This window comes from Acartia tonsa, chromosome 14 (genome assembly GCF_053477335.1).
Source record: "Acartia tonsa isolate MP-2025a chromosome 14, ASM5347733v1, whole genome shotgun sequence".
Lineage (NCBI taxonomy): Eukaryota > Metazoa > Arthropoda > Copepoda > Calanoida > Acartiidae > Acartia > Acartia tonsa.
In genome coordinates this window covers 9,410,825-9,437,048 of record NC_137273.1, presented here as the reverse complement: position 1 = coordinate 9,437,048, position 26,224 = coordinate 9,410,825, and the positions used below count along the sequence as shown (strand labels likewise).

Genomic DNA, 26,224 nt, shown 5'->3' with positions numbered 1-26,224 from the left:
CTCCCCCCCCCCCCCTCCCCAAGAAATAAGTTAACAATTCAAAACATATGGAAAATAGGAATTAGCGAAGCTTTTCTATAATTTGTGTTGGTTATAAACGTCAGTTAGTATTACTATTTTATATAATTTATAGACAGAATACTTACTTTATAATTATACTTATGCATTTATGTTAATGTTCCCCCCCCCCCCCAAGAAACAAAACAAAACAAAACATATGGAAAATTCAAAATACTAGGAATTAGCGAAGCTTTTCTATAATTAGTGTTGGTTATAGACGTCAGTATGTTAGTATTTATATAATTTATACTTATAGACAGAATACTTACTTATAATTTTGATTATACTAATGCATTTATGTTAATGTTTTGCTTTAATGGATATTGTCATCCTTGTTAAAAATATTTCACACATCTAGAATATCTAGAATATTATAAATCTTAATAATTTCTTGGAAACCAACAACAAAGAAAAATTTGTAGGGGGTAATTAATGATTCCTTGAAATTTCATTTGCTTACAGACCTTTGAAGTGACAACATTTGAACATTTGTTTTATTTTTGCTATCGTTATTATGGCGGAACAAGGACAGAGAGTCACAGTTGGGCGCAGGCGCAAGCCGGTAGCGATGGATGACTTGGTTCCTTACTTCCCCCGTACACTTACCTGTACAGATCCAGAACCAAGTTTATACCCCGACCTGATGCCTGGATGGTACGCCCATTATCAGGTCCTTCACAGATCTTTTAAAGATATATCTAACCTGCTTTACAGGTCGGGGTTTCAGAGTGTTCGGAATATGCAGGCGATCAGACTATTTAGTGAAGGAATTGGTATATACCAATTCCTTCACCAAGCCCTTCCATCTTCTCAGCGTACACGCGAACAAAACCAACTTGTTCTGCAGCAAATGGAAGCAAAATGCAACGGTTACCGTGACGACGTTATCCAGGCGTTAGCTGTCTATGACCGTGCGATAGGATTAGATGGCACAGTAGATCTATCAGATGAAGACGAATATCCCGATATCTCCGGCGATGTAAATCCATCTTCCGATGATGGAGATATTGACGCCATCCTGGAAGTTCTGGAACACGAAGGTGGCGCGAGCGAAGGTGAAGGTGATGACTCTGATGAGTCAGTGATCATTATCGATTGAGTTGAGAATGAGATCGCATTCCTGTGAATATTTAGTTAGATTCCACATAAATAACATAACTTGACATATATATGCTATAATAATAAAACTATGAAAAATAATTTTCTTATTTTTATTTAATTTAATTTGTAATTGCGATGCTGCTCTATAATTTGAATTATAATTGAAGAAGTAAGCTCTGTTTGTCTGTAGCTAAGGATCTCGCTAACCACTGAACCTATATGGTTCTCCTTTACAGTACAGCTTCGTATAGGTCCTTAGATGGTTTTATTTGTGTACTTATTTTAACTTTGAATTGAAGACATAAATTTAAAATTATCAATAGCTATAGTATTAACTTTAACAAACAAAAACATTTAAAGTGCCACTAGAGGCCTCTAGGGGCGTAGCCGCTAGTAAACTTATAAAGAAGTAAGCTCTGTTTGTCTGTAGCTAAGGATCTCGCTAACCACTGAACCTATATGGTTCTCCTTTACAGTACAGCTTCGTATAGGTCCTTAGATGGTTTTATTTGTGTACTTATTTTAACTTTGAATTGAAGACATAAATTTAAAATTATCAATAGCTATAGTATTAACTTTAACAAACAAAAACATTTAAAGTGCCACTAGAGGCCTCTAGGGGCGTAGCCGCTAGTAAACTTATAAAGAAGTAAGCTCTGTTTGTCTGTAGCTAAGGATCTCGCTAACCACTGAACCTATATGGTTCTCCTTTACAGTACAGCTTCATATAGGTCCTTAGATGGTTTTAGGCTATTTTTCTGCCCTTTCATATCCCTTCGAATATAGAGCCTCTAAATGCTAGGGGCGCAGCCGTTTGTATCCAAGGAAGAGACTCGAGAAACGTTTGATATAGTTATTTGATATACTTAGGTAGGTAGGTAGGTAGGTTCGAATATAGAGCCTCTAAATGCTAGGGGCGCAGCCGTTTGTATCCAAGGAAGGAAGAGAGACGTTTGATATAGTTATTTGATAAAACTTAGGTAGGTTAGGTAAGCGTTCCACGTATTTAAAATTATCAATAGCTATTTCTTGCATCGTTAACGAATAAAAGCTAACTATCTCGGACGAAAAATCAACATGTTTAAAATGGACGTATGGACATTCTGGTAATGATTATAGAGTTGCTACGCTTTCTAAATCGGACGGACCGACCATAAGAATGAATAAAAAAGTGTATTATTTCGAGTTTCTTATCACATTTATTTTTATCACGAATATGAATATGAAATGAAATGAATGAATTTATGAAATACAAAATGAAAATGAAACAATGAAATTGAAAAACGAAAAAAAAACAGACAGACAGACAGACATATTTACATTTAGAAATATAAAGTAGATTTGCTACTAAAAAATGAAACAATGAAATTGAAAAAAAAATTAAATGAAAATATTAAAACTAAAGAAAAGGGGTAGTTTCACGAAATGCATTTGAACTTAATTTAGTGAACCGCATATTTTATCCTGGTTAAATGGGTAAACTACATTTATATGGCATATATTTGAAATGAATTCAATTTTCTACCACGTAGTTTTTAAAATATCAAGACCTTAAAATTGTCTTTTTTGTGATATATGCAATTTAAAAAGACGATTTTCAAGTCTTGACATTTTAAAAACTATGTGGTAGAAAATTGAAATTTTTTCAAATATATGCCATATAAATGTAGTTTAACCATTTAACCAGGATAAAATATGCGGTTCACTAAATTAAGTTTAAATGCATTTCGTGAAACTACCCCTTTAAAAAATCTGCAAATTTAGTAAATAAAGTATAAATATATCAAAAATAGTATATACAAAATTTGAAAATATCCCCCCCACCAATAAAAATAACCGCGGGCGCTCGGCCCCCTAGCCATATAACCTAACCTAGCCTAACCTAATCCAGTCATTTAGTCGGGGGGGGGGGGGGGGGGGGGGATAATTGGAATTCTAGTAAATAAAGTAAATATATCAAAAATAGTATATACAAAATACAAAATAGATTTTTACAATTTTTATCCCCCCCCCCCCCCCACCAATAAAAATAACCGCGGGCGCTCGGCCCCCTAGCCATATAACCTAACCTAGCCTAACCTAATCCAGTCATTTAGTCGGGGGGGGGGGGGGGGGGGATAACAACACAAAATAACAATAAATTAACAGTAAATATCAACAATAATCAATAGAATTGAAATTGATTATTGTTGATATTTACTGTGGCGTGCGCACCTATTGTCAAATTGAAAATAGGTTGCACACGTTGAGGTTGACGTTCTTGCTGTGGCGGGGGTGGGGGAGGTGGATTGTTGTCGGGAAGGGGCTCTGGAGGGTCGTCCTGCTGTTGAGGGTGGTCCGGCTCTTGAGGATGGTCCGGTTGTGGTGGTTGATGGGGAACATTGACATTATTGTTGTTCCCCATCTGTTGGATAACCTGTTGACCTTAATAAATTAAATCAAAATTAAAATTAAAATCTCTCAGGAGGGTGGTCGATAGATCGATGTACATCCCCAGTGATTTTCCCTTCTGTAGATTACAATTAGTTCCATAAAAGCCAAAAAAAATACATTTTAATTAAAGATCCAGCTTAGATTTTTTGACGCATTTTTTGGAGCTTCTCTTTTATGGATGTTTTCATCCTTGTTTTATAATAATCATGTAAGCAATTCTGTATGATATTTACTATTAATTTAAAATAAATGGTTATTTTTTCCAAACCATAAAATATCTCAACGCAATTAATTAATTAAATTAATTCCAAAAGGTGAATTTATTATTTTAGAGTAAGGTTACTGGACAAACGTATTATATATAATACCTACCTAATTGTCTTGCAGCATTACGGCGTCGTTGTCGTCGAACTCGACGCTGGTCATCAGGCTGGGGTGCAATAGCAGCCACAACCGGATCATCTCGGAGGGGGGCCTCAACAGGAACAGGAAGAGGAACAGCGACACCTTAATAAATTATAAATGTATAGAGTCGAAGCAAAATTTTAAGTAAATTTGTTGGAAAACTGCTTCATACAGGATAATGTTTATGGTCATACTTACATTTCTAGGACTTAATTATAGAGTTGCTTCGCTTATAATATTATTCTTTGTTGTCCAAGGAATCAATATACCAAAAACCAGATCAAACGGATAATTAGATCACATAAAATTTTGTTGTTATAAAAGTAGAAAAATCAACATGTTTAAAAGGGACGTACGGACATTCTGGTAATGCTTATAGAGTTGCTTCGCTTTCTAAATCGTACGTAACTACATCATGCAAAGTTTGAAATCGATAGGACAATTCTAACATGCCTAAATTAACGAATAAAAGCTAACTATCTCGGACGAAAAATCAACATGTTTAAAATGGACGTACGGACATTCTGGTAATGATTATAGAGTTGCTACGCTTTCTAAATCGGACGGACCGACCATAATTATAGAAAAGCTTCGCTTTTTAAAAGGTAAAAAGGAGAACCCGATCGGTTCATCGGTTAGCGAGATCCTTTAGTATAAGGATTATTTATTCATTATATTACACTTGGTGGAATAAGTTATAACTATAAAAACAAGGATGACAACATCCATAAAAGCGAAGCTCTGAAAAGGTAGGACAAACGGACATTAACACTTGTATAATGTCATGTTTATAATTGTTTATGGTTATGGTTATGGATTTACGGACATTCTGGTAATGATTATAGAGTTGCTTCGCTTTCTAAATCGTACGTAACTACATCATAATAAATAAATAACTAAAAATAAATAGAATTCAATATATATTATACCTGGGTCAAGTTGTTGACGTCGTTCAAGTATTCGCTGGCTCCTTCGTTTCGTGCTGCTGGGTACTCTAGATTTCATTATTCGTTCGGAATCGGATATTTATACTGAAATAATAATTTAATAATTAGTATTTTATTTTTCATAATGCAAATGCAGATATAATTAATTTCAATTTCAATTCAATTTCATCAAAACGTTCACAATATACGTATAAAAACACTGCAAAATCAAATATTAAAAAATAATTAACTTTATAAGTTTATTTTATGCGTATATAAAAACTAATTACGCATTAAAACAAAGAGAAAGGCGGTCAAAAGGTAGAGAAAGCCATTAAAATAAAGGGGTTGTATGCAAAAATGTAATTTCCTCATTACCTTCCGATAAGCCGCTGAAATTTATTTTGCCTTTTCTCGGCAGTTTTCGGCGGTTGCGCCGCCGTTTCTTCTCCCCTTAGTATCCAAGTAACTTGAAGTTGGCTGGCCCATCTCTCGTTCGTCGCCAACCTACTATTTAACTTTAAATTACAAATTTGTAAAATGTAAATTATCTTTATAAACCAACCTAATGCCGTAAAATCAATCTTCGAATAAACCAACCTAATGCCGTAAAATCAATCTTCGATATTTATTATTTAGAAAATGTTAAGATTTTTAATTTGTTAATACTAATAGTCTAATAGCATGAAAAAATTTTATCTTTACATACCCTTTAAAATAAGTGGCATGGCATCCGCATTTAGAGCCTAGAGGTCAATATCCAAACATATATGGGTGGGGGAAAAGGGTTTTACATGTAAGTAACAGTTAACACCTTTATAGTCCCCCCCCCAAAATAAAGGGAAGGGCAATGGGCTGTTTATTTTACTCTAGTCTCCCCCCCCTCCCCTTTTAAGGAGGGTTGCTATATGAAAAGAAAGGGTTGAACTTGATTTTGAATATAACCCCCCCCCCCCCCAAAAAAAAATACAAAGAATAATCCCTTTATTTATTTAAATTTTCCTTTATAAAAATTTTCCATAATATATATATGACGACACCTTTATTATACATAGAATATATGAAAAGAAAGGGTTGAACTTGATTTTGAATATAACCCCCCCCCCCCCCCAAAAAAAATACAAAGAATAATCCCTTTATTTATTTAAATTTTCCTTTATAAAAATTTTCCATAATATATATATGACGACACCTTTATTATAACCCCCCTTTATTTATTTAAATTTTCCTTTATAAAAATTTTCCACTAATGCTGGGTGACGGGAGAGAGTTTTTTTTTTAACTTTTAAGAAAGGTTTATATATATGACACCTTTATAAATTATAACCTTATATTATAATGGCCGATAAATTGATGTACACTCCCAATGATGATGCACAAAATTACCCCTTTTGTAAATAACAATTCATAGTTGAAACGTTTTTACACTCAACTTAATGAAGCAACCAAGTCCCAAAATTCCCCAAAATTGTTGAGCAAACCAAAAAGAAAACGTTGGTATAAAACTTTGTTTTTAAAAGATATGAAATGATACAGATATTCATCATATCATTATCATCAATCTATTCTATAATTGGCCAAAAAGCCTTCATAAAGTGACCTCAAAGCTGACAATGTCAATGGTAATCCTTGAATGTTATGTAACTTCCAATATGTAACTATGAAGCAATTTTGTTTGTCTACATTACCGAATACTTTTTTAATTCTATTCATCTCAAATGTAACTTTTCTTAAAAATAGGTTTCTAAAACTTGAAATATAATTTTTAACTTTTCTTACCAATGAATGATGAAACTTAAGTATAAATTGAAAAACAATTTGAAATATCCAGCCTCTAACGGCTAATTTATTTACTAAAATTTCATCGTATTAAATCCAAATTAAATCTTGTTGGTTCCCCCCCCCCCCTCCTCCTAACCATTACGTTATGATGGGTGGAGAAAAAAAGATTACATATAATTATATTCAAATAAGAAGTGTTGAAAAAGGGGGGTGGGGCAGGTTTCAAATAATCTTTAATCTTTTAATCTTTAATCTTTTACGGAGGGTAAATTAAGTGTTAAATTACCCCTTCTGCAGATTAAGCATCAAATCCTCCCCCCTCCTCAAGGGGAAATTAGGAGAATTCTTAGTCTTACATGTCATATAAATATTTTCCAACACATCCCATGATTTCCCTCGTACTTCGTGTTTATTTTATCCCTTACTATTCCAAAAAATAAAATTATGGGTGGAGTTACTGTTAAGTTGTTAACCCTTTTCTTCCCCCAATCATCCAATGTAAGCGGTAACCTGGCCATTCTCACCACCTTAGGCTTAAAGTCATAAAGTCATAATTAATATTAATCTTTTTTTTTAGTTTTAGTTCAGTTACAACATCGTTAGAGAATGGCTGAGCCTGACTCTAATAAAGTTATAGGTGACGATGATGACAGTGAGGTTGTCCAAGCTATGCCTGACTCTTCAGTTACGCGTACTCGTAGTTTGCGTGAACGTAAGACGATCCCCGATGCAAGCATACCCGATGTTTTGGATGAGGTTGACCTTGATATGTTGGAGGAAAAGGAGGGTTTGGGGTCCCCCCCCAAAAAAATAACCCCCAGTGATAACATTAGGTAATAATAATATTTTCATTTTATATTTAATAATGTTATAAAAAAACTAAAAGGGGTAGTTTCACGAAGTTTATTTATTAAGCTCAAATGCATTTCGTGAAACTACCCCTTATAAAATTAGTGGGTTTCGTCGTATTTTTACTTTTTATTTACTATTAAGCTCAAATGCATACCCCTAATAAAATTATAATAAATGGGATTATGAAAAGTAGTAACTTTTTATCTTAGGGTAGGTAAATGTTATTTATTTATTTAATTTTCAGTTGCACTCCAGGGTCGGTAATGTTGGAGGAGAAGGAGGGGTTGGGGACCCCCACAAAAAAAATAACCCCCAGTGATAACATTAGGTAATAATAATATTTTCATTTTATATTTAATAATGTTATAAAAAAACTAAAAGGGGTAGTTTCACGAAGTGCATCTACCCATGCTAAAAAAAGTATAGAAATGGGATTTTTACAGTAACTTTTTATTTATTAAGCTCAAATGCATTTCGTGAAACTACCCCTTATAAAATTAGTGGGTTTCGTCGTATTTTTACTTTTTATTTACTATTAAGCTCAAATGCATACCCCTAATAAAATTATAATAAATGGGATTATGAAAAGTATTGTATTTTTACAGTAACTTTTTATCTTAGGGTAGGTAAATGTTAAAAAAATATCCTTACTTACTTTTGGTCAGGTTAGGTTGGGTCCTCCATCCATCCTCCGGGGCGCATTCCTTCCATGTTCAGCAACTCTCGGTGCTCTACACACCAAGAGAGGCCATTTTTTTTTAGAATATAATCCCAAATTTGGTAAATTTGGTGGGTTCTAAAAAGAACCAGAGAAATTGAAAATTTATTTATTTATTTAATTTCAGTTGCACTCCAGTCACTTCAAAAATAGCTGATCCACAACGGAAGCGAATAATACCAAAGTTGTGTTCACCTCCAAGGGTCAAGAAAAGAAGAACAGAGTCTTCTCCACAATCGAGGTAAAAAAAACAAGTAGCCAAATAATTTTTTTTTATTTTGTCCAGAGGGCAAGGGAAAAATAATATTAATTAATAATTAAAATAATAGGCTATTTTTTTAAGGTCAAAACCTGACAGCCCAGAACCTGAAAATCCAACTTCACCCCCCAAACCTTCTCCCCAATCGAGGTAAAAAAAACAAGTAGCCAAATAATTTTTATATTTTGTCCAGAGGGCAAGGGAAAAATAATATTAATTAATAATTAAAATAATAGGCTATTTTTTTAAGGTCAAAACCTGACAGCCCAGAACCTGAAAATCCAACTTCACCCCCCAAACCTTCTCCCCAATCGAGGTAAAAAAAACAAGTAGCCAAATAATTTTTATATTTTGTCCAGAGGGCAAGGGAAAAATAATATTAATTAATTATTTTAAGGTCAAAACCAGCAAGCCCACAACCAGCTTCACAAACAACACCAGATACATCACCAATGCGCCCACTCAACGTAACGCCGCCGCCGTCTCCATCACCTACAAGTACAACAGCCACACCTAAAGCCGCAGCTGGAGACACACCTTCTTCAGCACAGTCATCCCCAGCTGGAGAAAAGCCAAAAGGGAGAGGTGGCCGTACAAGTACAACAGCCACACCTAAAGCCGCAGCCAAACCTAAAGCCGCAGCCACACCTACAACACCAGCTGGAGACACACCTTCTTCAGCACAGTCATCCCCAGCTGGAGAAAAGCCAAAAGGGAGAGGTGGCCGACAAAAAGGATCCAAGAATAAACCCAAGATGAACAGTGACAGTACGGAACATATGTTCATCAGAGGTAAGCTTAAATTAGTATAATTAATATCAATAACATAGGTAGTAACATTAAAAATTTAATTGACAGGATGTCTATTTGTCTGTACTTAAATAAAATACATTATATTATATTTATAATTAATAACCATACAATCTCAACCGTAAATACATAAATTTCTAGAATACTAGTTTGTTTTACTTTACCTATAATATATTAAATTAACTGTTCTATTGATTACCTAGACTGCGTGGGTACAGTACAAGGGGACACACACTCGCTCTATGACCGCCTTGATGGGAAGAGGATAACATATAGTAATGGTGATAAGGTACAAACATAAATACTAAAAATAATAATAAAATGTAGAGGGGGGGGGGGCAAAAGTGACACTTTTTGAAAGCAAAACTAAAAGTCAAGAAAGGAACACAACTAAAAAAAGAGTTACAGGTGTGAGATTATTAAATAAAATGTTTAATAAAATTAAAATTACTTCAGGTTTATGTCTACTTGGTTAAAGTGCTTGAAGATCATGCTTACATGATCCCCAACTACCCTGGAAAGGGTCAGAATAAGACCCCGTGGGGGCGGGGGTGCAAATACTGTAACTTCCATACCTGGGATGGCACATACCACGTGAAAGAATACCCCAAAGAGGGAAAACCATTAGAGAGATTTATACTGCAAGAAACTAACCTTCTTAGGTAATAATATTAAGTTGACATAAAATAACATGATGTATTAACGCAACGTGCCGGAGCCGTATAATTTTGATGCGGCTCCGGCTCCGGGGAGCCGTATTTGGAAATACGGCTCCCGGCTCCGGCTCCAGCTCCGGCTCCTACCTTAAAATTAATATATCAATTTTTTTCCATTATTGAATTTGATAAAATAAGATAAATAATATAAAATATTTTGCTTTTATTTGATTAAAGCTATATAAAAGTAGAAGGATGTGTGTCTATTTGTTAAGTAACAATAGTTTTTCAGTTTATTATATGGAAATAGACCGTTGCCAAATTATAATATTACTTTAAAAAATCATTTTTACCTAGTCCGGAGCCGGAGCCGTTTTTAACAAAAAATACGGCTCCGGATCCGGCTCCACAAAAAATGTTGCTGCTCCCGGCTCCAGAACACTGGTATTAAGTATTCATAAACATTGATTAAAAATATATACTGACAGACAAGGTGAATTATAGAGTAGCTTTGCTAAAAAAAATAATATTAATTGCTTACCTGTTTAGGAGGTTTAGCCGTCACTGGATCATTGACCACAGAGATGTTTACCGAGAGTATAGGAAGGGAGTGAACCTGGCCAGCTTTCAGAGGAAGTTTCAACAGGCCCAGGCAGATGCTGAAGTTATCCATGAAGTCAAAATATACGTCACTGCCCTAGAAGCGCTGCGCCACATAACAGGAAAACTGGTTAATAATGAAAGTTTCCTTCGCTTTAAGGTAAATGTATGTTTAATATTTTTGATCATATTTGCTGTTATCTAATGTCTCATACCTATATTTTTTTTAATTGAAAATGATTGCTAAAATCGAAATATATCTTCATGTCAGTTAGAATAGTGTATTTTTTAAAAATAGGTTGAAAAACATACTAACTTTAAAAAATTCGCTTTAAGGATACGGATGCCAATGCCTTTGACCATATCGTCGCCAAGCAGGTCGGTTTACTTGAGAAAGGCAAGAAGCAGGATGCACCCACCAGCAAACAGCTTCATAACTGGCTGCAGGGGCAGCACAAGTATTACATGGAATCCTTCAAGAAGATTTTAGAAAATAAAGGTATTAATAACTATTAACTATTAAGTATTATAATTTATAAACTAAAACATTACTAAATAATTTCAAAATCTGAAAGAAATAACAAATAATTAATTTAAATTATCTTCACTTCCGCGGGTGTGTACATTGCCGAAATCGAAGGAAAGGTGCACACCTGCGGAAAAAATGTTAATATTTAATTATTTTAAATAATCAATATTATCTTTGTTTCCGCAGGTGTGCACCTTTCCTTCGACTTCGGCAATGTTCACCACACCGACTTCATTGCAGGTAACCTAAATAAAATAAATAAACTATTATTATTTATTAATGCAATTACAACTGCAGCAGCTACATAACCTGAATTAAATAAAGTAAAGTAAACTATTATGAATGAATAATATAAAAGAATTACTAATTTTTCAGTAACTGCAAACTATACCGATGCAGACGGTCCCAAAGAATTGTTGCTCGCCTGTGAACAGGTATAAGTTTAAAATTAATTCTTAGAAATTTAGAATGACCACAAATACCTAAATGATAATTTGATTAATTACTTATGTTTAGATGCCTAAACCCGATGCTTCCGGCCGCAGCATCTACGAATATTTCGAAGAACTGTTGAAAAGGTTTGGGCTTGAGCATTATCAACTTCTCAGCTCCACATCCGACTCGGCTGCCAACTGTGTAAAGGTAATGAAAAATTATAAATTATAATTATAAAATCATAACTATTTAATAGTTTTTTCTCGCATCGTATTTTAAATGGCTTTCCGCGGATGTAAAATGTACAATTGTAAGATAAAACCAGTTTTTTTAGATGAATATTTGAATGAATACGAGAATTAATATTATAAAACAATACCATTAGAAAGTAAATCATTAATTTATTTTTCATTCTTTAGTCCGTCAAGATACTCAATGAAGAGCACGGGAAAACCCCCACAGAGTATACAAGTTTCATGAACCATGAGGGAGTCAGTGATGATGATAGTGATAAGGAAGACACACCTGAGGCTGATAGTGAAGATGAAATCCCGTTGGATTTGTTTATAGAAGATTTAGATGAGGTTGAGGATGGTGTTGTAGAAGCCGAAGGTGAGGGTCAGGATGGAGATGAAGAAACCCTGGCAGGAACAAGACAAGGCGATGGCGGCGATGGCGGCATATCAAGTGCGATTTTCTACAGGTCCATCGCCATCAAAGATCCACAACAAAGAGAGGGTAAGTAAAGTTAAATTAAATTCATTCCCAAAAAATTCAATGAATTACATTTAATGATTTACAGGGGTAGTTTCACGAAATGCATTTAACTAAATTATATTAATTTATTAAATTATTTCTTTTCAGCAATCACAAATTTCGGGAAACTAATAGAAGAGAACATCCAAAGAACAATGAAATGTGATGAGCAGAAATGTGGACTTATAGTGGGAGGTGTTTGCCTCAACCACCAAGTGGAGTTGGCGTTGAAGCAGGCTGCCAAAGTTGTAAGTAAATTAATTAAATGATTAATAGAACCAACTAAATAACTTATACAGTAACTTAAAAAGTTAAATAATAAATTATACAAAAACGTGAAAATTAACAAATATTATATTTTTTTAGAAAGGGAAGGGGTACAACAGAACCATAATTAACCTGGCAAAGCTGGTCAGTAAAATTATGAATAACAAGAAGCTGCGTCGCATTTTGGTAGAGAGTGGACAACGTATGCTTACCAGATACGTGGAGACGAGATGGAGCTCCAGAATGAACATGATAAAGCGGTTCTTAGAGTTGTTTGACAACAAACCACTACTTCAGAAGGTGAAAAAATCCGTGCAGGATCAGAAAGGTAAACCCAAAAAAGTTAATTATAATTTAAACAACAATTTAAAACTAACAAAATTACCAATTTAAATTTCTCTCTGTCCCTTAATTAAACAAAAGAGAAAGGTAACAAATAGAAGTTTATTAAAATTTAAACTAAATAAATTATTTCTTCTCTCGTTCCCTTAATTAAAAATTAGAACTGTATATATCAATAGAATTAATTTTTAATTTTTAATTTTTATTTTAGTCAACAAGAAGTTTGACAATCTGTGGCCAACACCTGACCAGGTTCTTGCCCTCAGAGAAGTCCTGGAAGTGTTGGAGTGTGTGGATACCATGCTGACAATTCCTGCACAAGCCCATGAGGCCACAATCGTCCAGATGTTCACCATGCTGGATACGGTGTTCTTTACCCTACGGACAAGTATGCCTGGCAACTTATTCGCTAGACGTGTATTCAAGTTCCTTCACCTGAGAGTTAACAAGATTGTCCGTACTAATGCAGGATGGCAAGTCTGTCTCTACCTACACCCCCTGTCACGCAGTCATTTGGAAATGATTGCGAGTGGCACACAAAGCTTTACGGTGACACAGGATGAAGCAAAAACAATTTTACAACAAGCACCCAAAAATTGTAGGTTGTTGGGTGAACGGCTACACCGAATCTCACTGAGAGCCAACCTAAGTCCTGAAGAAAAGGCAGATGAAGAGGCCGACCTGCGTAGAGCTAATGCGGATGCCGACAATGAGGATTCCGAAGCTGACGAGTACGAATCTCCAGAAACTGCACCTCCCACAGGTAAAGATATACAATATTAATTAAAATAGATAATAATAATAACATTAGTTAAATAATTCAATTATCATTTTTATTAATTATATTTATGTATTACAGGCATGATGACACCCATCCAAAAGATGTTTTGGAACAAACAACAAGAGTTCAAAGAAATTCAGGCTCAAGCAGCAGCCAAGAAGAAAAAGAAAGAACAACGTGACAAACAGAAGGATCCCCTGGACGTCATGAAGAAACACCTGAAAGCTGGGCTGAAGGATTGGAGTAACATAGAAGAATCCAAGTTGCATGCCTTGACATACGGTTACCAACGTGAAGTCGCTAAGATAAAGGAGGAAATTGCGAAAGTCAAAAAATCTAAGTCCAAGGATTTCGATGTTGAAGAACGCCAGAAACTGTACAAACAAGGAGCAATGACCGCAACCCACAGGATGCTTACTGCCAGGTATGAACATGTTGCAGAGAAGATATGTTATCCACCTGGACTTGTCAGTTTGATGACCAACTTCAACAACTTACCTGTTTCTAATGCGAGGTGTGAGAGAATTTTCTCACACCTCAAATTAGTTTACTCATCGAGGCGGTATAACCTAGAGAAAGAAACCATCCACGCCATCATGTTCTTGAAGATGAACAAGCTAGTCCCCAAGAAGTCCCAAGCATTTTGGGATAGGCAGGTAAAAGTTACCAAGAAGACAGCAACCAAGGAACTGGAAAAGTGAAATAATTTTTGTAAATATGTTTATCATATTAATTATGTTGGAAAGAAATAAAGTAGAAGTAAAGTAAAACAAATAATTTAATGAAATAATTTTGTGTTTTTTAAATATCTGTATCATTACCATTATAAAATAAATGTTGTAATAAAACCCAAAAAACTGTTTATTGATATATTTTTTTTTTTGCAGTATTGTTATTTAATTTAACAAGGATGAATAATCAATAAGTAGCGAAGCCAAAAACATTACTCAAATCATACTTGTCTTGTGTCTTTATGCGTGGATGGTCTCTTGCTCGAGGTTCTAGAGTAAATAAGTTGGACATCAAATGAAAGTAAATACTAAATATCCAAAAATAAATTTGAATTTCAATTAAAGGGTGATGGAAAAAAATAAAAATGCGTACTTGCCGCTTCGCTTATATTATTGTACATTCAAACATCAGTAAACCAAAAATCAGACCAATCGGATAATTAGGTCACATAAAAATTTGTTGTTAAAATGTAAAAAAAATACGGACATTAATGTCAGAACTGAATTATCAGAATGCGAATATATAAGAGTCTAAGCAAAATTGTAAGTAAATTTGTTTAAAAACAGCTTGATAATCAGGTTTAATATGAGCGTACATTTAAAACCGAGTTTCAACGCAAAAAAAACGCGGAGCCGAATCTAGAAATACGGCTGCGGATGTGTGTATATTTGGTAACATATGGTTTTTAAGTTTAATTTAAGGAAATAGACCGTTAAATCATATTATTACTGTAAAAACTCACTTTAACCTAATGTGGAGCCGAGCCGTTCTGAACGACGTAAAAAAATGCACGGAAATTCTTTTCGAACACAGGGATTCAATATTTTTAGGTAAGACTTATCGATAAAACACACCCGATACTTTGTAATTTTGGAACGATATAAAAAAATAAAAAATAAACATAATTAAAAACAAAGTATGGAGCTTGCCGAATTATTCACAGTATAAAATCTGTGCGTTTAAAATTGAAATTACCAAAAGGCAAAATAAGAATAATTAAGTTATAACGAACAGACTTATCACTTTATATTTACAAATTATTACAAAATCCTTACCTTAATATACAGTAAATGATTATGTGTACTGCCTTCCGAAATAGAAAACATAGCCTATTATTTTGACGTGTATGTACTCTTATGACATTCACTCAAAACAATAGACTACAATAATTTTTTTCGGACGACAGTACAGAATTAGATCTTCTTGTGTTGACACTTGACTAAGACTTTGTTTCTTTCTTCTTTTTTTTTATAACTATGCAAATAATATTTATCACTTTATTTTATTGTATTAATATAATTCCATTTGAAGTTTTCACATTGAATATTAAATTTTTTATTATTTTTCACTTTTCTTTGTATCTAACTAACGCGTAGTATGACGTGTCAATACACTCTGAAATTCAAATAAGGACTGAAGAACTGTGTGTGTGTGCACGAGGTGCACGAGGTAGAAATGTACATGGGTAATTAGAAACTTCAATATAATTTATTTCGTTATATTTACATTTTTTAAAATAAGATTTTTTAATATGTTTTGACCACGGTAAATAATAAAAATTTGTTGGAGGAATTTTTGTGTATATATTTATCCCTGATATAACAGCATACACCGGAAACGGATGATATCAAATAACAGGGAATCTATAAATATATTGTTACAAATACAATTACAAACTATTATAAGTTAACTTTAATATATTTCATTATCGTTATATACTTTTTTTACGTAATGCAAAATTATCCTTTTTTAATATTAGGAAGAATTTTTATTTTACCCTGTAAAAAAAGCAATGAAAAAAGTAAGACGTCTAAAATGTCGTATTCTTAACAGGTAGACTTTTTGGAGTAAGGAAATTATGTCATCACATTAATTTCATAGAAAGAACCTAAAAGTCTAATATATCTAGTAAATTTTATTTCGGAATTGTTTAACGAACATACTTAATTTAAGATTGCGTGATTTATTTCGAAATAGAAATATAAAACGTAAAAATTTATTATTTTTCAAAATCTTCTATTTATTTACCAAGTACTTCGTATATAAATATTAAGAAATTTGAATATTTAGAAAAATAGAAATAGGGATGTATTTTTGAACGAAGTGAGAGGGGAATTAATATCCTATTTTTGAAATAGAATTCTTGCACACGTATATAAATATTCCCCAATTTCAATATTTTCATATGTCTAAATTCCCTTCCAAATTTACTCGAAATACGATACGTTTAGGGTTTAGAATAGTTAATATTTAAAATATCTAGTAGACACATCATTGGTTGAACCTTTTTTTAAATCTTAAGAATGTAATCACCTTCATAGTAGCAGGATTGATAAAGGTAAAGAACAGAACATTGGATCCAAGTTGTTGATATTCATAAAGTCTGCATAGATAATATTACTTTTACAGTTAGGGAGTTGAATCCATTTTTATAGAAGCAGAAATATAATCTATGATTATGGTTTGGACCCTCTAAAACTGTAATCTACCCTTCCACTTTCCTCTCTCTTGGTGAAGATATCTTCAACGCCGATACGATTTTTGAAATATAAGATTCCACTTTTGTCTCTCTTGTTGAAGATATCTTCACCAAGAGAGGCAAAAGTGGAATCTTAAATTTCAAAAATCGTATCGGCGTTGAAGATATCTTCACCAAGAGAGGGGAAAGTAGAATCTTACATTTCAAAAATCGTATTGGCGTTAAAGATATCTTCACCAAGAGAAGGGAAAGTAGAATCTTACATTTCAAAAATCGTATCGGCGTTGAAGATATCTTCACCAAGAGAGGGGAAAGTGGAAAGGTAGATTACAGTTTTAGAGAGTCCAAACCATAATCATAGATTATCTTTCTGCTTCTATAAAAATGGATTCAACTCCCTAACTGTTTTATGCTATGAACCAGTGCAGTTGAATACACAGGATTATGGCAGGGGGGATGTAAATATTTTTCTTAAGAAAGAAGGAAAGCAAACCTAACAAATTTATGAATTAAGAGTGGTGTTTACGTTTACACCCCTTCCTCCCCAACCCTTTCCAACTGTGCGCCTATACAATTAACTATTATATCATTCTTACTAAAATCTTAAAATAATGATACCAAATAAGACCCTAACCAATCATTTGACAGATTTCAGATACCATAAATATATTTAGAATATATAAACAAGTTTGTGTTTGGGGTTAATATTGCCCATTATTTTATATATGCCCCCCCCCCCCATCTTCCCCCTTCCCCAATAAAAAGTTAATTTGTATTACATCTATTTCAAATTAAATCACCCCAAAGAAAAAATTGGTATTCTGGAAGTTAAGCATTTTAGTTTAAAAGTTTAAAATGATTACAAATGCTCTGGTATGTCACAGGGATCTATAGGGATAAGATAAGGGCCAATAAATTGATGTATGTACCCAATGATTCATCCCTTCTCTGTATTACAATTAATTGTGGAAACGTTGGAACACTTAACTAAATTAACCAACAAATTAAAGTTCAATATACAGGGTGTCCCATGTAAACTGTTTGTTTTGAAAAGCTTATTACTCCCTTAATATTTGAGCTAGCTTAGTAAAATAAAAAGTATTTGGCAGCCTACTACTGACCATTTTATAGGATAATGATGAAAAATCCACAAAATAAACAGGAAAAAATCTACGAGGTATTACATAAGAGGTTCATTTTATTGAATTTAGACTAACCCAGAGGAAAATATTTGCTTTGTAAACTTTAAGATTAGTTTGAGTCCAAACTGCTGGTCGCTCAGACTTTCTAAGCACAAAAATAGAACAATCTGGACATGGCATACTAGAAATTCTCAATATTCAAGAATCTGAAGTGTAATATAGGCGAACAATATGTAAAAATATGCATAATATTGATCTTCTTTGTTAATTTTTCATGTGAGCTCGCTTTAAATGCACACAAGAACCTGAAATATACCAGATTTTTAAATTAGACTACAATGCCAGTTCTTATTGTGTCAGAGTAAGTCTTTGTGATCCACCGTTTGACCACCAGCTGCTTTAAAGTTAACTAAGGCATATTTTTCTTGTGGATTAGTCTTATATTCACTAAAATCAGCCTGTTATGTATTACCTTGTAGATTTTTTTTCTGTTATCTTTGCGGATTTTTTATCACTATATCATTAAATGGTCAGTAGTAGGCTGCCAAATACTTTTTATTTTACGAAGATAGCTCAAATATTATGGGAGTAATAAGCGTTTCAAAAAAAACATTTTACGTGGGACACCCTGTAGTTGTTGATCCAACGAATAAGAAAACTTATCATAAAACATTGGGGACTAGTGTAGTGTTTTGTAGTGTCTGGTTCTTATGTTTATTTGCTTTACATCATTATTTTCTTTATCTTAAAATCCTGGATTATGTTTTAAAATTTTTTATGAATGATTTGAAGATAAGCAATACAATTACACATACTTTTTTCTTAGGAAAAAGAAATTATGTCAAAAACAGTGAAAAAAGATAAAATACATTTTAAGAAAAAAAACCTCTTAATTTCTGTGCACGAATCCAGTCATATTATAATAAAAAGTTTAAAGTGTCTTTTTTTCATAACTTTTTTGCCGTCTTTTCCATACTATCATTCCAATACTTTATACGCCACTAGAAGCATCTAGTGGCCCTTGAAGTGGGGAGGGGGAGGTGGTAGTCGACCCTACCATTTTTATTTTAGTTTAAAACGAAATTTTTTTTTTAAATTTAATGCAGTTCCTTTTTTATAGGGTCGATTTGTCTTGAAAGGTGATGGTAACCTCACCATGACCTATGAGAAGTTACATTGTGAAGGAGAACCATAAGAGATCAGAAGTTAGCAAGATCCTTTACTACAGACACACACACACACACAGACACTCTGTTACTTTTATGTAAGAATGGTAAGTTAGTGGCTTCCCTGAAGAGTAAACAATTTTCCAGGCTTTTTTTTTATTTCAGTCTTGATCAAGTTTCAGATTTTTGTTCGTGTGTCTACTCCTAATCATCAAAAAAAAACAAAGCAACAAAAAAAATAGTTTTCCTTTCTTATTCAAAATTCAAAAATGTTCATACTGGATCCCGTCAACTTTTAGATATTCAGAAAAGGCTTTGTCTAAAACGTTAATATTTTCCTGGGTTCCCATTCTACGTCATCACCATAGCCCTCTTCGAATTCATCTGCCAACAGAATATACATGCCCAAAACTTTGTCTGGAAACCCTATAATGATAAGAAAGATACATATACATAAATGGAATACATATTACCTAATTTTGGCGGGATTCTCCTTCAATAAAGTGAAAGAGTTTATGGGCCAAAGCACCCCCCCCCCCCCCTTCTCTAATTATTTATGTCGCGCACCTAACAGAGCTGTTGTAGAAACCATTTTTAACATCTTTAGGTATGGCGCGGTGTAGGACAGAGATTCAAACCTATTATCTCGGTCCTCCCCGACGACGAGTGGATGGGCTAATTCTTTAGCCACGGTCTTAGGTTTTACATAAATGTACTAACTTCTAGAAATAAATTTGGGCTCTTTTAAAAGACCTTGTACATTTCTCATATGTCTCTGTTTTTAAGATTTTAAGTTATAATTTATTAAGTTAAATAATAAGCTTAAATATAATATTTTATATAAATCCTAAATTCGGACGACTTTTAAACCAAAGAAAATTTAAGTCATAGGAAGGTAACATTAAGCTGTAAATTATAGTGGTACCCAAAGTTGTATAACAAAGTTATCCTTATTATTTGCTCAAAAATATTGGATACTTTTTGTGATTGATTTAATAATTGTAATTAATAACAGGGTGAATTTTATTTATCATCATTGGGGATGTGCATCAATTTATCATCCATTGTCTTATCCCCTAAGATCCCTGGAAGTACATACCGCCATTGTCAGGACGAGCAGATGTAACTCTTGCTGTGGTTGATACTTCTTCTAAACAAATTTAAAAGCTTTTTTAAATATAGGAAGCAGCTTATAGTGCCTAATAAAAAATTACGTCATACAATACAAATGTATACTGTCCGATTACTGCTCATTTGTATTGTATCTCGTCATTTTTTATTAGGCACTATGAGCTGCTTCCAAGGAGCATTTTCTGCTATAAGTGTTTTTTTGAGTAAAGCATGTAAAAACATAATGTTCATGCAAGAAGGCAAAATATGAAATGTTTTAATTAATGAGTTTTGAGTAGCATATTGCTTCTCAATATACTACTGAAGTCAAAAGGATATTATATATTATATTAAAGTTTTTTTACCTGTTGTTGTGGGCTGTTGGGTAGGTGCAATAGTTGTTGTAGCCGGCTCTAAACCATTGTAAGTGTAAGGGAAAAAGATCTAAAAATAAGTAGAGAAAAATCACGAAACCTAGAATCTAGCTATAAATTAACTAAGCCCCTGTGAAAAGAATTAAATTATAGTGTAATAAAAGTAAACTGAAAGGAAAAAAATGCCGTGAATATTTCTTATAAATTTTTTTTTCAGAAGGGTTTATGGGTTAAGGTGTCCGTAATGCTTTTTTTTCCAGTATTGCTCTTTATCTAATTTGTTTCCGCTTGAACCTGTAACTTTTATAGTTGTTTAAAAATTGTCCATGAAAATGAAAATAAAACTCTTTGGAGTAACTGACCATCAAAAAAGGAATTTGATCCTATAAGAATTCTTATTCTAACTCTCTATCTATAATACAAAGTAGAACGATGTCTGTCTGTTTGTTTGTTTGTGTGTTTGTTTGTCTGTTTGTTTGTAGCAAAGGGTCTCGCTAACCACTGAACCGATCGGGTTCTCCTTTACAGGGTAGCTTCTCATAGGTCCCGGGAAGGTTTATAACTATTTTCACGGGGGGTGGGACACCCCCAACCCCCAAAAAAATGAAAAATACCCCCCCCAAAAAAAAATTTTTTTTTCTTTTTAAAACTAAAATTAAAATAGTGGGGTCGACTAACCCCCCCCCCCCCAAAAAAAAAAAGAGGCTAGGGGCGAAGCCGCTAGTAAAACTATACAATGATTAATTTATAGATCCTTATTCTTATCCCTGCTGTTGTAGTAGGTTGTTTGGTAGTTGGTTGTGCTGTAGTTGGTTGTTCAGTGGTTGGCTGTTGCGTAGTTGGTTGTGCGGTAGTTGGCTGTTGAGGAGTTGTGCTTGGGGGACGGGTACTTCCTGAAGACGAGTCAGAATCAAATTAGCAACTTAACTGTAAATTCATATATAATCATATTGCTAGCATTTTTGGTGATATGAATTTGTTTTTGTAAATTTGTTTTTTAATGTCTTTGCTCTTATTTGCTTGAAAAGTTGTATTATTTACCTGGCAAGGATCTGGCTCCATAATCAACATGATCAATATAATCATAACTCGACAAGTTGTTGTAATTACCTGGCAAGGGTCTGTCTATATAATCAACATGATCAATATAATCATAACTCAACAGGTTGTAGTATTTACCTGGCAAGGGTCTGTCTATATAATCAACATGATTAATATAATCATAACTCAACAGGTTGTAGTATTTACCTGGCAAGGGTCTGTCTCCACAATCAACATGATTAATATAATCATAACTCAACATGTTGTATTATTTACCTGGCAAGGGTCTGTCTATATAATCAACATAATCAATATAATTATAACTCAACAGGTTGTAGTATTTACCTGGAAAGGGTCTGTCTCCACAATCAACATGATCAATATAATCATAACTCAACATGTTGTATTATTTACCTAGCAAGGGCCTGTCTCCATAATCAACATGATTAATATAATCATAACTCAACATGTTGTAGTATTTACCTAGCAAGGGCCTGTCTCCACAATCAACATGATTAATATAATCATAACTCAACATGTTGTAGTATTTACCTGGCAAGGGTCTGTCTATATAATCAACATGATTAATATAATCATAACTCAACAGGTTGTAGTATTTACCTGGCAAGGGTCTGTCTCCACAATCAACATGATTAATATAATCATAACTCAACATGTTGTATTATTTACCTGGCAAGGGTCTGTCTATATAATCAACATAATCAATATAATTATAACTCAACAGGTTGTAGTATTTACCTGGAAAGGGTCTGTCTCCACAATCAACATGATCAATATAATCATAACTCAACATGTTGTATTATTTACCTAGCAAGGGCCTGTCTCCATAATCAACATGATTAATATAATCATAACTCAACATGTTGTAGTATTTACCTGGCAAGGGTCTGTCATCATAATCAACGTGATTAATATAATCATAACTCAACATGTTGTAGTATTTACCTGGCAAGGGTCTGTCTTCATAATCAACATGATCAATATAATCATAACTCAACATGTTGTAGTATTTACCTGGCAAGGGTCTGTCATCATAATCAACGTGATTAATATAATCATAACTCAACAGGTTGTAGTATTTACCTGGCAATGGCCTCTCTCCACAATCAACATGATTAATATAATCATAACTCAACATGTTGTAGTATTTACCTGGCAAGGGTCTGGCTCCATAATCAACATGATCAATATAATCATAACTCAACAAGTTGTAGTATTTACCTGGCAAGGGTCTGTCTTCATAATCAACATGATTAATATAATCATAACTCAACATGTTGTAGTATTTACCTGGCAAGGGTCTGTCTTCATAATCAACATGATTAATATAATCATAACTCAACATATTGTAGTATTTACTTGGCAAGGGCCTGTCTCCACAATCAACATGATTAATATAATCATAACTCAACATGTTGTAGTATTTACCTGGCAAGGGTCTGTCTTCATAATCAACATGATTAATATAATCATAACTCAACATATTGTAGTATTTACTTGGCAAGGGCCTGTCTCCATAATCAACATGATTAATATAATCATAACTCAACATGTTGTAGTATTTACCTGGCAAGGGTCTGTCTTCATAATCAACATGATTAATATAATCATAACTCAACATGTTGTAGTATTTACCTGGCAAGGGTCTGTCTTCATAATCAACATGATTAATATAATCATAACTCAACATGTTGTAGTATTTACCTGGCAAGGGTCTGTCTTCATAATCAACGTGATTAATATAATCATAACTCAACAGGTTGTAGTATTTACCTGGCAATGGCCTCTCTCCACAATCAACATGATTAATATAATCATAACTCAACATGTTGTAGTATTTACCTGGCAAGGGTCTGGCTCCATAATCAACATGATCAATATAATCATAACTCAACAAGTTGTAGTATTTACCTGGCAAGGGTCTGTCTTCATAATCAACATGATTAATATAATCATAACTCAACATGTTGTAGTATTTACCTGGCAAGGGTCTGTCTTCATAATCAACATGATTAATATAATCATAACTCAACATATTGTAGTATTTACTTGGCAAGGGCCTGTCTCCACAATCAACATGATTAATATAATCATAACTCAACATGTTGTAGTATTTACCTGGCAAGGGTCTGTCTTCATAATCAACATGATTAATATAATCATAACTCAACATTTTGTAGTATTTACCTGGCAAGGGCCTGTCTCCATAATCAACATGATTAATATAATCATAACTCAACATGTTGTAGTATTTACCTGGCAAGGGTCTGTCTCCACAGTCAACATGGTCGATATAATCACAGGTCAAATAGTTTGCATCAAAGTAGGTTCCCTAAAAATTTGTAAATTATTCAGTGATTATTCCTAAAAAGATTTGATATTGTGCTTGCATAAAGATATTTTAAACTTGTCTGTGCTTCTTAGATAAAAGGGGCATATATGCATAAATATCTAATTCTATTATCAGAAATCTTCTGAATTCATAATGGTAATGAATGTTAAATTATGATTTAGATAATGTTTCTTGCATGGTTTTATAGACAATTGTCCCTAGATACATAATCTAAAAGGCATAGACATATAGCTAAAAACGTCTATATTTTTTTGTACCTTTGGGAATTTTGGAAACTGATATCTTGCAGGCCCTAGGGTAATGAAAGCCGAGCCAACAAAACTTGGTTTAATATTATAATTTATTTTAATATTCGTAGAAAATTGTCTGTATTACAATTTTATACATGAATTTTCATTATGGCTCATAACCGATTATAATCCAGCAGATGTTGATTAGTTTCAAATCTATACTAGAATAGTTATCTATAACATTGTATTATAAGATTAAAACCAATTTTTTCTACTTACGACTCCACAACATTCATGGAAAGGTGTGAGGTTGGCACAGTCATAGAAACACTGACAGTTGTCCGGATCTGGAAATAAACCATTTCCAGGACATTTCCAAGGATCTACAAAATGATGAATTATGGATACCCTGTTAACAATATAAGTTGTAAGATATATGTATATTTCATTATTAACTTTGGTCAAGTTGGACAAAGCCCAAATTGTGTCAAAATTGTTTTTAAAAATCATCCATGTGACGTCATAAAATTGAGGGATTATCCATCTCTTTTTAGGGGTTTTCTTTCCCACTTTTCCTCTCATCTTTCTTAATTTTATTTCGTCACATGGATCATTTTTGACACAATTTTGAAACAATTTGGGCTTTGTCACAAGTTGGGTTTAAAGTATTCATATAGGGTAAGGCGCCCTTATAGGGGTTAGGCATAGAGAAAACATAATTTTGCTAAATAAATAAAATCCTAAAACTTAACCTATGCCTGCCAGGCACTGTCTAGCCTTAAAATAAAAACTGTTTAGACTTTGTCAAAAAAGGAAAATTTAGAAAACGAAGATTTTTAAGTTAGTCAGATATGATTAAATCCCATAATGTGTGTGATAGAATTTTTGAAATTACAATTTAATTAAAAAAAATATCTTCTAATTTGGACCAACAATTATACACTATCTAAAAATAATGTGATCGGATTGTTAATTCACTATGTTTCTATTTTTGTAATTAAAGTATTGACCATCAGGATTTTCCATATTTATTTTAAACAAGAATGACAACTTCAATAAGTAGCGAAGCACAAAAATCATGGATTGGAATACACGCAAGAAGATTCAAAGAGCATTTGATGATTTGTTAAATTCAAGAATATAAATATATTGGAGAACATAACCACAATACCTTTCTCGCGTATTCTTATATTTTTAAATATCTATATTTTGTAGATGACTGTTTGACGGACAAAATAACTTACATACTGGATGCTCATATGTAATGTATAGGGTATTTTCACACACAAAAAAATCAGCCGTCTATTTTAAAGCAGCTGAGAAAATCACATTTTCCCCTTAGCGTTGCGGACTGACTGTCTGAAAGACGGGTTGAAAGACAAAATAAATTATAAAGTAGCTTTGCTACTATTAAAAATGTATACCTGAACTAAAAACCTTAAGTTCAGCCCTGCTAATGAAAGCTAAGAATAACAAAATACAAATTTTCATTCTTTTCTGCCTTCTTATTACAAATTAAAAGGTAAGACTAATTCTTACTTTCAATATGAATATTTTTAATCTTTCAAAGATAAAGAAATACTCTAGAAAAATCATAAAGGAAACTATATCATTTTAAATGTGTTTAGGTAATTTGTATAAATGTAGTTTTTTATAATAGTTCAAAAATAACAATATTTCTACTTTTGACGCTGAAAAGAGACAAAAGAAACAACAATCTAAATGTTTTACTTAATTTTCAAAGCCTTTTTTATTACCTTTCCGATTGTTTTGAAAATAGCAATACCATAGTGTCCTTTTACTGTGCCATATGTATTCTTATGATGTAATTGTTTTTATTGCAAAGAAAAGTGCTTTTAAATTT

At 33.1% G+C, this 26,224-nt stretch overlaps 3 protein-coding genes across 4 annotated transcripts in view; 2 read left to right on the top strand and 1 right to left on the bottom strand.

Annotated features, from left to right (window-relative positions):
* The window catches only part of LOC145306282 (uncharacterized), a 37,419-nt gene extending 11,499 nt beyond the window's left edge, over positions 1–25,920 (bottom strand). For both annotated transcript variants that reach the window (XM_080148354.1, XM_080148355.1), the window contains exons 1-8: positions 25,785–25,920; positions 24,640–24,743; positions 24,034–24,109; positions 21,485–21,608; positions 20,707–20,756; positions 20,331–20,381; positions 19,573–19,657; positions 16,758–16,830 (exon numbers count right to left, since the gene is read on the bottom strand). In XM_080148354.1, coding sequence (XP_080004480.1) covers positions 16,758–16,830; positions 19,573–19,657; positions 20,331–20,381; positions 20,707–20,756; positions 21,485–21,608; positions 24,034–24,109; positions 24,640–24,743; positions 25,785–25,851 — 630 coding nt within the window. In that variant the 5' untranslated portion in view covers positions 25,852–25,920. The remainder of the gene's footprint in view (positions 1–16,757; positions 16,831–19,572; positions 19,658–20,330; positions 20,382–20,706; positions 20,757–21,484; positions 21,609–24,033; positions 24,110–24,639; positions 24,744–25,784) is intronic.
* On the top strand, positions 6,046–8,582 carry LOC145306692 (uncharacterized). The gene is made up of 3 exons (XM_080148995.1): positions 6,046–7,540; positions 7,804–7,887; positions 8,405–8,582. The coding sequence occupies exons 1-3, from the start codon at positions 7,314–7,316 to the stop codon at positions 8,520–8,522; spliced, it is 429 nt and encodes a 142-aa protein (XP_080005121.1). The 5' UTR covers positions 6,046–7,313; the 3' UTR covers positions 8,523–8,582.
* On the top strand, positions 8,791–16,162 carry LOC145306691 (uncharacterized). The gene is made up of 14 exons (XM_080148994.1): positions 8,791–8,852; positions 8,934–9,328; positions 9,550–9,635; positions 9,803–10,008; positions 10,552–10,762; positions 10,939–11,101; positions 11,318–11,371; positions 11,507–11,565; positions 11,648–11,773; positions 11,986–12,304; positions 12,431–12,570; positions 12,689–12,917; positions 13,143–13,694; positions 13,791–16,162. Exons 2-14 carry the CDS (start codon positions 8,989–8,991, stop codon positions 14,411–14,413), a joined length of 3,108 nt encoding a protein of 1,035 aa, XP_080005120.1. The 5' UTR covers positions 8,791–8,852; positions 8,934–8,988; the 3' UTR covers positions 14,414–16,162.
* Positions 25,921–26,224: the final 304 nt, after the last annotated feature.

Excerpts from the sequence above, each read along its gene's own strand:
- LOC145306692 (XM_080148995.1), top strand. The coding sequence starts at position 7,314 with ATGGCTGAGCCTGACTCTAATAAAGTTATAGGTGACGATGATGACAGT. Across the intron at positions 7,541-7,803 it reads ACCCCCAGTGATAACATTAG|TTGCACTCCAGGGTCGGTAA; the intron begins GTAATAATAATA and ends TTTAATTTTCAG. Across the intron at positions 7,888-8,404 it reads ACCCCCAGTGATAACATTAG|TTGCACTCCAGTCACTTCAA; the intron begins GTAATAATAATA and ends ATTTAATTTCAG.
- LOC145306691 (XM_080148994.1), top strand. The coding sequence starts at position 8,989 with ATGCGCCCACTCAACGTAACGCCGCCGCCGTCTCCATCACCTACAAGT. Across the intron at positions 11,566-11,647 it reads TGTTGCTCGCCTGTGAACAG|ATGCCTAAACCCGATGCTTC; the intron begins GTATAAGTTTAA and ends ACTTATGTTTAG. Across the intron at positions 12,305-12,430 it reads AGATCCACAACAAAGAGAGG|CAATCACAAATTTCGGGAAA; the intron begins GTAAGTAAAGTT and ends ATTTCTTTTCAG.